The 13443-nt window shown below is 36.3% G+C and overlaps 1 protein-coding gene across 1 annotated transcript in view; it reads left to right on the top strand.

Moving 5' to 3' along the window:
* UBR1 (ubiquitin protein ligase E3 component n-recognin 1) overlaps positions 1–13443 on the top strand; it is a 73065-nt gene that overhangs the window by 20335 nt on the left and 39287 nt on the right. The window contains exons 10-21 of the mRNA XM_034417743.3: positions 1557–1645; positions 2210–2308; positions 4244–4401; positions 6540–6639; positions 7232–7360; positions 8580–8766; positions 9271–9332; positions 10384–10494; positions 10906–10971; positions 11065–11166; positions 11534–11597; positions 12669–12793. Coding sequence (XP_034273634.2) covers positions 1557–1645; positions 2210–2308; positions 4244–4401; positions 6540–6639; positions 7232–7360; positions 8580–8766; positions 9271–9332; positions 10384–10494; positions 10906–10971; positions 11065–11166; positions 11534–11597; positions 12669–12793 — 1292 coding nt within the window. The remainder of the gene's footprint in view (positions 1–1556; positions 1646–2209; positions 2309–4243; positions 4402–6539; positions 6640–7231; positions 7361–8579; positions 8767–9270; positions 9333–10383; positions 10495–10905; positions 10972–11064; positions 11167–11533; positions 11598–12668; positions 12794–13443) is intronic.

Raw genomic sequence — 13443 nt, 5'->3', positions numbered from 1 at the left:
AAACAGCTGAACCTTCTGTTATGGTCATAGAAAATAATACAAAATCCTTAACTTCTTGTTTTATTCATTGTGTCAAATGTATTTCCTTGTGAGAGGTACATTGTTTCCTTTAATTGAATCCTTTTAGGCATTGACAAGGCTAGGCATAACATGTAATAATAAATAACAATAGTATTTCTTACTGTGTATAGTCCAAAAATAAATTTCACTTAATAATTAATAATGAAGTCTTTTCATTTAATGAATATGTGTTTCTGTTTCTAGACACTTGTTCTTATTTTCCCAATTTATTTAGCATCTATCTGGGAAGCCTAAGATAGTAATCTTGTATTTTGTAGATTTCTGGCACTTTTCTTTTACATTTTTCTTTTGCATTTTTGCTAAACTTCTGGTTTCCATTTCATTCTTTGCTCTCAACAGCCCTGGTTAGCTGTAAAAATTCCCCATCACTTCACATTTATCTTTTCTTTACTTTATATTTCTGTAATGGTATACTATTATTTCATTTGTATCTGGCAACAACTTAATAACCTCCTTAGCTTACCAATTCATTCTTTTTCATCTTCACGTAAGCTTTTCTTGATCCTTAAACATCTTTCTCTGTTCCACTATTGTCAAACCAGACACTTCCTCTTAGGTTCTCTTGATATGATATTCTGCCTTCTCTCTCCTACTCTTGGTCATAGCTTGGAGTCTTGGCAACCTCAAGCCTTGTCTTGTTGGCTGTAGTGCTAAACTGTCTACTAGATACTCCCTTGTGCTCTTTCTTCTTTCAGTGTGTGCACAGTGAGAAGGTTGCTGGCTCCTTGTTGTGGGGAGAGGAGCAGAAAGAAGCAAATATTAGCTCTTCTGCTCCTCTTTCATTCCTGCTGTTTCATTGTCTATTGGATATAGCTTGAGGCATTGAGCCTTTTGCTGCTCCATGGCCTTTATCAGATCTCACTCCATGAGACTTTCCTTGACATAATCTGCAGTTATACTTGGGTGGTGTCCATCTTCCCTCAGTTTTCTTGAGCAGCCTCCCTGGTCTTCAGGACTGCCTCCCCAGTCCAGGGTCTCTTCTACTCACAAGATCATTATAGGCTACTCAACTAGGCATTGCTAGTTTTTCCTTTGCTATCCTACTGCTACTTCTTGTCTCTTACAGATATTTCTGAGGCTTTCATTCATTCTCCTTCTTCCAGTTTCTTTATTTGGGGGGGCGGGTATTTCAACCACATCTGCCTGATAGGTTGCCCCTTCTAAAGTAGTTTGATCTATTCTTTAAGGATTTGGTTTCTCCACTTACATAGGTTTAAATACCAGCAGAACAAAACTTTCATGAATATGCCACTATTATGCTTAAAACAGATTTGGTAGATACTTTATTTCGTTTCTAAAAAGGGTGATATCTTTTTAGCTAAGGTTACTCACTGGGATGATTCATGTTTTAATAGCAATTTAGCATTTTCTCTTAAATAGGTTTTCCATTTTTATATAAGCATTGTACTTATTAAAGATCTATTAATTTGTAATGAAATGTTTTTGAGTGAAAAAAATATTATGCATTTTTCCAGGAGCAAGAAAGATTTTACATGAACTAATCTTCAGTACTTTTTTTATGGAAATGGAGTATAAAAAACATTTTGCTATGGAATTTGTTAAGGTAATTTATCTAATGTATTATCTTTACTTGGAGATAGTAAATTTTTTCTTCATATTTAAATTGTTACCTCATCAGTAAAAAGAGCTATAGTATAAAAATAAATACTTTAATCATTGTTGTATTCTGTAACAAGTTATAAGGCAGTGGTGCGCAACCATAACTCCAAGAAGCATATGTGGTCTTACATGCCTTGGTGCGGATCACAAAACTGCTGCTTATTTTAATCTATCTGCTGCTTTATCTTAATTTTTAAAATGAAAGCATGAGAAAATGACTAACTATGTGGGTTGAATTATATTAATCCTATTAATTAAATGGAACTTTAAAAATAAATTTAAATAAAATTTAATCAAAATTAATTTCCATCCTAGATTCTCATCGATTTTGCTCTCCAGATGTCTCCCATTTTCCCAAATGCTATTAACCATAGTTTCATGCTTTGGTGAAGTAAATCTTCCTGAGAGGAAGTAGATATTTTATTTGTCAAATTTCTATTCTTCAGATTGCTTACATATCATAATCCGGTCAGTAAACAGTACTTTCTTTGTATTTGTGTTTTCACAGCATTACAAAGCTTTGCAGAGAGAATATATCAGTGATGATCATGAAAGGCAGTTTTCTGTGACAGCACTTTCAGTTCAGATATTCACTGTACCAACATTGGTATGTATACTATTATTCCCCTAAACTTTAGCAGAAGTATTTTTCCCTTCTGTGGTCATAAATGACATGTTTTTGTCTAGGACAAGGATATAAAGAGGGCCAAGCATATACATAGACATATAGCAGGCTTTAAGCTAGCTAAACTTTCCTCTTCTTCATAGTCCCTCTATGTATTATGAAATCTGGAGCACACATTCTATGAATGTATCATTTTCAGTGATGAAATCCAATTTTTTTTTACTACTGGTTCTATGGGCGTGGCTTGGGCGTGGTGTGGTTTGGTGGGCGTGGCAGGGGAAGGCTACTGCAAAATCCCCATTCCCTACCCAGTCCTGGGGGAAGGATATTGCAAAATCTCCATTCCCACCCCACTCTGGGGCCAGTCAGAGGTGGTATTTGCTCCAAACTACTCAAAATTTCTGCTACCGGTTCTCCAGAACCTGTCAGAACTTGCTGGATTTCAACCCTGATCATTTTCCTACAAATATTCATGCACCAGGTTTAGAGTTCTAGCTTTCATGGAAGCCAACATACATACAGTTGTATACACATTGGCTTTCCTTCAGTTGATATTCACATTCAATGAATGAACATTTCCAGAAGAAAGATGTTTCTCCAGTGATGTGGGCAGGAAAGCGATATCAGGAGCACTCACATGGTGAACTCTAGATATCATAATACACAAAGGGGGCTTATGTGTTGTGGCTCCGTTACCTGAGCCTGTGTCATCGGCAGGAGAAGACTCCCAGAGTGAAGGAGAGGAGTTGGCAAGGCCTCCCTGTCCAGGACCCTCCTCTCTGGCAATGCCTTCGGTGTCCGCCGAAAGGCAAGAGATAGGGCCGGGGCCAAGCACGTCCACGCAGCCACAGATGGACAGTGATGAGGTTAATGAGTCTTGGCTGGATCCACGCCAGTGTCGCAGAGATAAGCGCGCGCAACAGAAGAAAAGGCGTGCCCGAGATTAGGCTGAGTCACTGGACCACATCCCACAAGAAATAAAAGGGAGCGTGGTGGCCAGTCATACCTTGTGACGAACAAAGCTGAAAGCTTCCACGCCGTTCTGCATTGCCAGACTTTTTGCTATAGACTTTGCTGGATTATCTCTGGACTTGATTGACTCCGTAATTATTGAGCTGTTTCTTTTGATGTACCAGGAGTGAGGAGAAGTTATCTCTCCTTTTCGTAAATAATAAACTCTTGGCAGGCAGCCACTAGGTTGTTGCCAAGTTCCATTATCATAAGGAAAAGGATTTTGCTGGCTGGTTTGGTCTTTAACTCTTGAACGTCTGTTGGTGTGTGTGTGTGTGGTTGGGGACAGAACATTATGAGAGAGATGGTTTTATCTTGTATGGAAGATAACTTTTTATAAAGTATAGTAAAAAAAAATGACTGATAGGAATGCAGCTAAGGTTCACCATTCTACAGGTAGTCCTCGAGTTACAACAGTTCATTTAGTGACTGTTCAAAGTTACAACATCACTGAAAAATGTGACTTATGACTATTTCTCACAATTACGACCTTTGCGGCATCCCCATGTTCATGTGATCAAATTCAGATGCTTGGCAAACTGGTTCATACTTATGACCATTGCTGTGTTCTAAAGTCATGCAATCACCTTTTCTGACCTTCTGACAAGCAAAGTCAATGGGGAAGCTAGATTCACTTAACAACCAGGTTATGAATCTATCAATGTGATTCACTTAACAACTGTGGCAAGAAAAGTCATAAACTCACTTAACAAATATCTCACTTAACAGAAATTTTGGACTCAATTGTAGGTTGAGGACTACCTGTATTCAAAAGACATGATTAGGATGAATAGAGACAGGTTGTTATGCTATCTTCCTTTTTTCTATTTTGTTCTTATGCGAATAGGATGTGAATAAAGATATAGTCTTATGTATTTTAGATTTTGAATACATTTTCCTTTTCAGGCCCGCCATCTCATTGAAAAGCAAAATGTCATCACAGTCATAACAGAGACCCTTCTAGAAGAACTACCAAAATATTTGGATAAAAATGGCAAATTCAATTTCCAGGGTTACAGCCAAGAGAAATTGAGCCGAGTATATGCAGTTATATATGATCTTAAGTAAGTTTTCCTATTAAAGCATAAAAGTACTTCATCTTGCAAATACCTTTGTGGATTCTTGTCTGCTTGTTTAAAACATTGGTATTCCTCTACACTTGACTTCAAATATAGATGAATAAATTAGATGTACAGAAACTAGCACTTGGAATACCGGCAATGCTTTTAGGATCGGCTGGATAAACATTATAGTTCAAATTGCAGATGGACTGCTATAATGTTAGGCAAATCTTAACAATGTGTACTATGCTTAAACTGAATAGTATTTTGAATCTGGCACTTTCAAGATTTATAACCACGTTCAATAAAATAATAAATATATTAAATTATTCTGGCAGTGTCATTGAAGTAGTGAAGTGGCAGTGGAGAAGAATCCTAAAAGTGCTCTTTTCCTGGACTTTCCAGTTTTTCTTTGAAGACATCCAAGAAGCTTCTCCAGCTCTGAACTGTTATTTTTATTAGTTTATAATATAAAATACAAAAACGCAACAGCAAATAGTAGGAAACAGAAGAGAGGGGAAGTGTGGAATGTCATTGCGTTTTTGTATTTACCAGATGAGCTCTTATTTTTGAATTTCAGACTTACCGTAGCTTGCCAAGTTCTTATCTCTAAGCTAACTGCGCATGTCCACATTCCTTCTTCTTCTCTACCTTTCTTTGTTCTCTGGCCAAGAGAGGTGGCCAGGAAAGCTTTGCCAAGATGTAATTAATTAGCTAGTAAGATGTTTTATTTTCTTTATAACAAATAAATGAGTTTTTCTTAGAAAATATATCTTTGGGTTTATTTTCTTAAAGTATACTTCAAGGAAATAGTCACGATCCATTCTCTAAATCAAGATGCAATTACCCAAAAGCAGAATGGGATTAATTGCCAACCTGACATGGAAGACGAGGGGAAAGGGAAAAAAAGGCGACTTTTGACTCCCTTTGTTGCTGTCGAATAAGGCATTAACATTGAACCTCAACTTTTTACTTTTCCATAATAGTATAAACTGAAAGTTGGACCATAAGAAAGGCTGAGCACCGAAAAATTGAGGCTTTTAAACTATGGTGCTGGACAAAACTCCTGTGAGTCCCTTGGACTGCAGGGCGATCAAACTGGTCAGTCCTAGAGGAGATCAACCCTGACTGCTCTTTAGAAGGCCAGATCCTGAAGATGAAACTCAAATACTTTGGTCACCTAATGAGAAGGAAGGACTCACTGGAGAAGAGCCTAATGCTGGGAAAGATTGAGGGCAAAAGAAGTAGGGGATGACAGAGATCGAGGTGGCTGGATGGAGTCACTGAAGCAATAGGCATGAGTTTAAATGGACTTCAGAGGATGGTAGAGGACAGGAAGGCCTGAAGAAATATTGTCCATGGGGTTACGATGGGTCGGACACAACTTCGCAACTAACAAGAACAAATAGTATAAACTAGCCATTTCTATAACAACAATCTAATCTAACCAACTAATGTGTGTTGGGCTTGGTCTCTGGGTATTATGTGAATTTCGTTGTATGGGTATACTGTGTATATACATACAATGACAATAAACTTTATATATATATACATAATCAATGAAACCCAAAATCAAAGTTTCATTTTTTTTCCACCTCAAGCACAAAGTCCAGAGGCGGTTTTCAAGTAGAAACAAAAGTATTTATATTATTTTCTGTGATCAAAATGGTCAATTTAGCCATCTCTGCTAACTCCCATCAACTTTTGTAGCCATTTATCCATGATGAGAATCGAAATGTCCGTCTTGCCGCAAGAAGTTTCTTCAGCTCTGAAGAAGCTGAAAAAGTTTCTTGGATAAGAAGCGAAACATCTTCAAAGAAAAACCAGAAAGTCCAGTTGCCTCTTGAGAAAAGGAAAAATAAAGCACCTTTGGGACAACTATGACCTAGATGACTGAGAATCTCCGTAGACAGTGGAGAAGAATATTTATCTTGCTGTTACTGTCACCATAAAATCATAGTCCCTTCTTGTATATTGTAAATAAAGTAATTTCTCCCTTTAAAGAAAGTCTTTTCTATCTTGTGCCATGTTTCAGATCTCCCAGGATAATAGTCATCTCAAAATTAGTATCAGTCAGCTCTGCAAATTTCATGCTATGAAACACTGCTACATTTTTAAAAAATGTTTATTTCTTACAATAGGTATATCTTAATCAGTAAGCCTACTGTGTGGACAAATAAATTGCGACAACAATTTTTGGAAGGGTTCAAATCTTTTCTGAAAATTCTGACTTGTATGCAGGTATAGTATATAATCTGTACTTTTTATTACACTCAAATGATAATTAGTATAGTGGCTAATAGTATACTTCAGTGTAGCTGTATTCTATTATTAGTCTGCATTTATATTATTTAATAGTAATAGCACTTAGACTTATATACCGCTTCACACTGCTTTACAGCCCTCTCTAAGCGGTTTACAGAGTCAGCATATTGCCCCCAACATTCTGGGTCCTCACTTGACCCAGCTCGGAAGGATGGAAAGCTGAGTCAATCTGGAGCCAGTGAGACCCGAACTGCCAAACTGCTGGCAGCTGGTGATCAGCAGAAGTAGCCTGCAGTACTGCATTCTAACCACTGTGCCACCGCGGCTCTTAAAATGATTCTAAAGAGCTCTGCTTCTATTAAGTGACTATAAATTAACTTTTTTCAGTATAATGAATTCCAAAGATTTCTCCAAGTATGCCCTATTATATTGTCACATTTCATTCAAAATAAAACATTTCCTCAATTCAATTGATACTTCCATATCTATTTATTTAAGCTTATGGTCTGAATGGTCTTATGGTCTGAGTAATTTTGACTTGAGTTATCTGGATCTTGGTTTGTTACAGGGAATGGAGGAAATAAAGCGACAAGTTGGGCAGCATATTGAGGTGGATCCTGACTGGGAAGCAGCCATTACAATCCAGATGCAGTTGAAGAACATTCTCTTGATGTTTCAGGAGTGGTGTGCCTGTGATGTAAGCTGCATATCCTGTTTTCCCCAAAATAAGACATCCCCTGATAATAAGCCCAATCGGGCTTTTGAGCGCATGGCAATAAAGCCAAGCGCTTATTTCAGGGTTCAAAAAAATATAAGACGGGGGGCTTATTTTCGGGGAAACACGGTAGTAGAAAACACGGTAGCAGTGATGTGAATAATTGGAGTTTCTTATTAGCAGACTCCTCTCCCTAGGCTTGATCAATGTGACTGATTTACTGCAACTCATTTTTTCCCCTTGGGAATTCTTAAAAATGAAATATTTAATTGAAATATTAAAAGCAGTTAACTTTGAAAGGCCTCTTGAGTTATTGTTACTTAGGAAAAAGAAAAGCCTTTCTTTACTACAAGACTGTTATTTTACACGTAGGTTCTGATTTTGGTAGCTTGTTGTAGGTTAAAACAAGCCATTTATAAATTTTTAAATGTTCCTTATTTTTTGGAATGGCATTTCTTAAAGTCATTACAGGTAGTCCTCGATTTACGACTGTTCATTTAGTGACCGTTCAAAGTTAGAAAGACCTTGATAAAAGTGACCTGTTTTTCACAGTTACAACCTTTGCAGCATCCCCATGATCATGTGATTAGAATTCAGATGCTTGGCAACTGGTTCATACTTGTGTCCTAAGGTCATTTGATCCCTTTTGAGACCTCCTGACAAGCAAAGTCAGTGGGGAAGCCAGATTCACTTAACAACCAGGTTACTAACTTACAAACTGCTGTGATTCGCTTAACAACTGTGGCAAGAAAAATCATAAAAGAGTGCAAAACTCAATGTCTCACTTAGCAACAGAGATTTTGGGTTCAATTGTGATTGTAAATTGAGGACTATCTGCACAAATCTATAGAAAATGCAACTATTTTTTATTGATAAATTCAAGAATTATAGATCATAAAGCTTTGCATTTCTCAGAGTATAGTTAAATAGATATTTTCATTTAAAACCAAAATTTAAAAAATATTGGTACAAAGTATTGCTTTTTTGCTAGAATTCACTGAAATGTTTGCTTTTCACTAAAAAAAATAGCAAGTATAGGGCAGGTGGAGTTTTGTTAAAATTGAATGCTCCATGATTTTACTTTTAATCACTGATATACATACCCGCCAAGTTTGTTTGCAGAAACACAGCTACTATGATTATACCATAAATTCAGTGCTACACATACCATTAACTATTGTAAAAATAATGCAATTTCCAGGAAGAGCTCTTGATTACAGCTTATAAGGAGTGCCATGCAGCAGTAATGAAATGCAACAACTCTGGCAGTAATTATTCACGGGACAAAGCAGTGATCAATTTATGTGGCCAGACTTTGGAATGCAAACGGTTCAAGGTATCGATGGATCCTGTGAGCATTCATCTCCCATTGTCTAGGATGCTAGCTGGTAAGTGCCTGTTGGTTAATAATTGCTGACAATTGATTTTCCCTTTTAAAGTCTGGTCAGATTTGATAAAAATGAGGCTTTGGATTTCTCAAATGTAGGTTATATTTAAGTATATTTGTTATCATGTATATTATTGGCTGCTTGACCCCTATAAATGCGATTAATAGAGCTTAAGTGCCAAATAATTAAAATTCATTAAGTGTATATTTTGTGGGGGGGAAATATTTCTCTCCTTTCATCTATCCATCCATGTGTGTGCATGTATCATATATATCCTTATATATGTTCACAATTTTATTATTAACATTTTAATATTCCCCTGGATGTAGTCTTTAAAATGTTTTTCTTCTTAATTGATGCCACATTCTTAATCACTTGCTGGCAAATATATATTTGATATGAAAAACCTTGCATATAAGTAATTTTGAAATGCACAGTGATAACCAATAGGTCTTTTATCTCCCCCTTAATCGAAAGTAAAATCTCTGGTAATGTCTTTTCTAGGTCTGCATATACAGCTGAGCAAAACTGGAATAATTTCAAGACTCGAAGAGTTTTTTTCATCGGTAAGTATCTTTTGCAGTTCAGTCAGGTGGAGTGGTTAGTGGTTAGATCTTTTTGTTCATATTTCAGTTTGAATTCACTATCTAGATATAAAACTTATTGCAGCCAATTGCTGACATTTACTCTTCTTTGTTCTAGTAATACAATTGGATACAGTTGAAGGACGAAGTAGAGTATGCTCTGCTTTGAGTTATTGGAAGGAAAAGTGCTAAAAAAATATAGAATAGTAATGAGCTATTAATAAAGGACTAATTCTGCATTCCACACTGGGTTCATAGGCTGTTTTAACTAGAGTTACAAAGTAGAGGTCTAGTCTTCAAATTATCCTACATTGTAAACCAGTGTAATCCATGTGTTATGGTTAAGGAACTAATAGGCAGTTAGCTGCTTTTGCCTTTAATGAGAGAGGTGAACTGACAAGCATCCTTGTACAATATATATCTTTCTGCAGAGAAAATGTAATCCTTCCCCTGTGGGTTTGAAATAGATCCACGAAACTTAAACATCATTTTTCATTGAATCTTATTTTACCGGGATACGGTTTTTGTTTTCCTAATTCAGTATAGGCTTGCACTTAGGCACTGGCTCTAGATGTAAGTGGTGAATAGTACCTATTGAAGGGGGTGAATAAGTACATTGATGACAACTAAATTCACTGATGACATTATGTATCATTTCATTTAAATTTTAAATAGCATTGCAAACAAAACAATGACTTGTGGCATGCAAAATTGTAATTAACCAAAGGCCAAGAAACAGCAGCCTGATGTTTACTGTGCATTTTTGTCACAAAAGACCAGTTGTTAACAACTACTGTTGTGGTCAAAAAGCTAGGAAAATCTGAGAGGCCTGTGGGGCATGTGGTTGTGTTATCTAGTCCTGTTGAGTTTGGGGGAAGGGAAAATAATCTTCGGCTATTTTTGAGGTAATTTTCCAATCCACAAGGCATCTTCAGCAGGAAGGTTATTGGTTTGCAGTAGTTTAGCAGCTGTCTATGATTAATTATGCAAATTATAATTGTTTTTAAAATAATATTTTCTGCATTATTTTTAGAAAGAATTCCAAGTGCAGCTGTTGGTAGAATATCCTTTGCGCTGCCTAGCATTGGTTGCTCAGGTTGCTGCAGAAATGTGGAAGAGGAATGGACTGTCTCTAATCAGCCAGGTATTCTCCAAATGACCATGAATGTATTTGTTTTTACAAATATAAGTCATAAATTGAGGATGACCTGTAATCAAGCTGTCCCCTAATCTTTCTGCAATACAAAAAACTATGAGGGTTCATTCTTCGAGCTTGTGGGTTGGTTTCCAAACATTTCCTCATAAGAAGCTATTCACTGAGAAAGTGGGAGATATTATTTGGCACAGTTTGTGAGAGAATAGATAGAGATCATTTTCTGGAGATAACTGATTCTAACTCTTGTCTTGAAACCAGCTTCCTTTTGTCCAATTTCAGGTGCTGAGAATTTGTATTGTAATTATTTTGGACATTTTTTAACTGAAATTCTAATTCTATGTTTATAAAAATGAAAGCTAAACTCTATGCATGAAAGTATTTAACTTTTTTTTCTTTCAGATGTTTTATTATCAGGATGTTAAATGTAGAGAAGAAATGTATGATAAGGACATAATTCTCTTGCAGGTGACTATATCTTTAATCTTGTAAGTAGCTGCTTCTTGTATATCTGTTATTTTCTTATTTTTTAGTATTGTTTATAATATTTATATCTCATAGATTGGGGCAGCATTTATGGATCCAAATAGTTTTCTTTTGCTTGTCCTCAAACGGTATGAACTGCTTAATGCCTTCAAGAAGACAGTGCCAACTAAACACCAGGTAAACAGACTATTATGTTCATTTTACTGTTGAAAACCAAATTATGTAGTAATCCATACAAACTTCATGTATACCATGTTTGTTTGCCAGAACCGGAATAGACCAAACATGATATTTTTCTACCAAAATGCATGGGATAATACTTAAGAACACTAATCTATGTATTTATTTCATATTCAAAACACACTTTTTGGTTGACACACAAACACACACTGCCCTCGCCCCCAAGGTCTCCTGCTGCAGCTTGCAACATCATTAGATGACATGAAATTCAAAATTTGAATTTGTTTGATGAGTGATCTATAAATAGTTCTATATTATTTCAATTAATCATGTTTCAAGAATGCGATTTGTTTTAATCTTACAGGATTTCAATAAAAAATGTAACACATTGATAGAAGAAATGCTTCAAGTACTCATCTATGTTGTAGGTAAGAAAGTTTTTAGAAAAGATGAGGATACAGCTAGTCCTCAACTTACCACAATTCATTTAGTAACCGTTCAAAATTACAACACTGAGAAAAGTGACTTATGACCATTTTTCACACTTACAACCTTTGCAGCGTCCCCAATGGTCACGTACAATGGTCATTGTATGTGATTTACATACAAATGCTTGACAATTTGTTCATATTTATGACAGTTTCAGTGTCCCATGGTCATGTGATCATCTTTTGTGACCTTCTGACAAGCAAAGTCAATGGGAAAGCCAGATTTGCTTAACAATCGTGTTACTAATTTAACAACTGCAGTGATTCACTTAACAAATGTGGCAAGAAAAGTTGTAAGATGGGACAAAATTCACCTAACAAATTTCTCACTTAGCAACATAAATTCTGGGCTCAATTGTTGTCGTAAGTTGAGGACTACCTATATTTTCTTTTTGGGATCGTTTTTGCTATGTATAAAAAAAGTGTGATTGAAAATAGAAAAAAATAAACTTATTAAGCCTATTGAACCAGCTGCGCATCACTAAAATTTAGGTTCAGTATTTGCAACCACAATTACTATTGACCAAGTACTGTGGCACAATATGATTATCTAGACCATTGATTTAACAATATTATTAAGTGTGCCTGACACTATCAGTGTATGGTTAATTGATTCCAATTAAGGGTTTATCTGGCACATTGTACATCTTGTGAAGTGCTGTATTCACAACTAGTTTGGAGAACTGCACTTATATAAAGAACCAGCCTTTCCTTTCATGAGATTATTACAGAAGAGAAAAAGAGTCAACTGACAAAAGAAAAGAAAAACCACTAGGTGACAGATTTTTTGCACGAAAAATAGCAAAATGCAAGACAGCTTCTCTCTGTTGTATTCCAGAACTTGTTATGATTTGTTCAAAGTTTTGGAGCATTTTATGCCAGTTGTGAAAAACTGTTCCTCTATTTTTGGTCTTACAGCATGATTCCTTCAATATATGAGTGCACTCCATTATTTTTGTGCCTGTGTATTTGTATTAATCCCTTGTATATTTTTTTTGTGTTCTTTATTAGGAGAAAGATATGTCCCAGGAGTAAGTAATGTGACAAAAGATTATGTGACAATGCGAGAAATTATCCATCTGCTGTGTATTGAGCCAATGGCACATAGTGCTATTGCAAAATCTTTGCCTAAAGATGTGAGTAATTTCTTTTCTTTGCCTCTCTTATATATTCTATAAACAAGGCAGTCCTTGCCTAACAACCATTCATTCAGTGACTGCTCAAAGTTATAACAGTGTGGAACAAATGGTAGTTACCACCAGTCCTCATACTTATAATGTCAAAATTTTGGTGGTTGGCAATTGGCCAACATTTACAACCACAGTGTGTTTCAACTCCCACCCCCCACCCCCATCTCTGTCCTTTTGATTGCTCTGCACTCCTCTGCCTACCTCCTCTGCCACTAGCTGACCTTTCATTTCATTTCATTTTCATTTATTGGATTTGTATACCGCCCTACTCCCGAAGGACTCAGGGCGGTGAACAGCCACAGAATAAAAACACATAAATACAAAATTTAAAAACAGAATAAAACCAAATTAAACTATTTGGCCGAGACAAATTTAAAACACCCAATAATTTTAAAAACAAATTAAAATTTACATTTTAAAGGGGAAAGATTTAGGCCAGGCCGGCTTGATGGAATAAAAAAGTCTTGAGAGCGCAACGGTGCGCAGATCCGGGATCCTCCATATCTCTGGGGGGAGCTCATTCCAAATAGTAGGTGCCCCCACAGAGAAGGGTCTCCCCCTGGGGGCGCCAGTCGACATTGTTTGGCCGACGGCAC

The sequence above is a fragment of the Pantherophis guttatus genome, chromosome 1, assembly GCF_059756535.1.
Source record: "Pantherophis guttatus breed Tessera chromosome 1, ASM5975653v1, whole genome shotgun sequence".
NCBI lineage: Eukaryota > Metazoa > Chordata > Lepidosauria > Squamata > Colubridae > Pantherophis > Pantherophis guttatus.
This window is presented reverse-complemented; position numbering and strand designations above follow the sequence as displayed.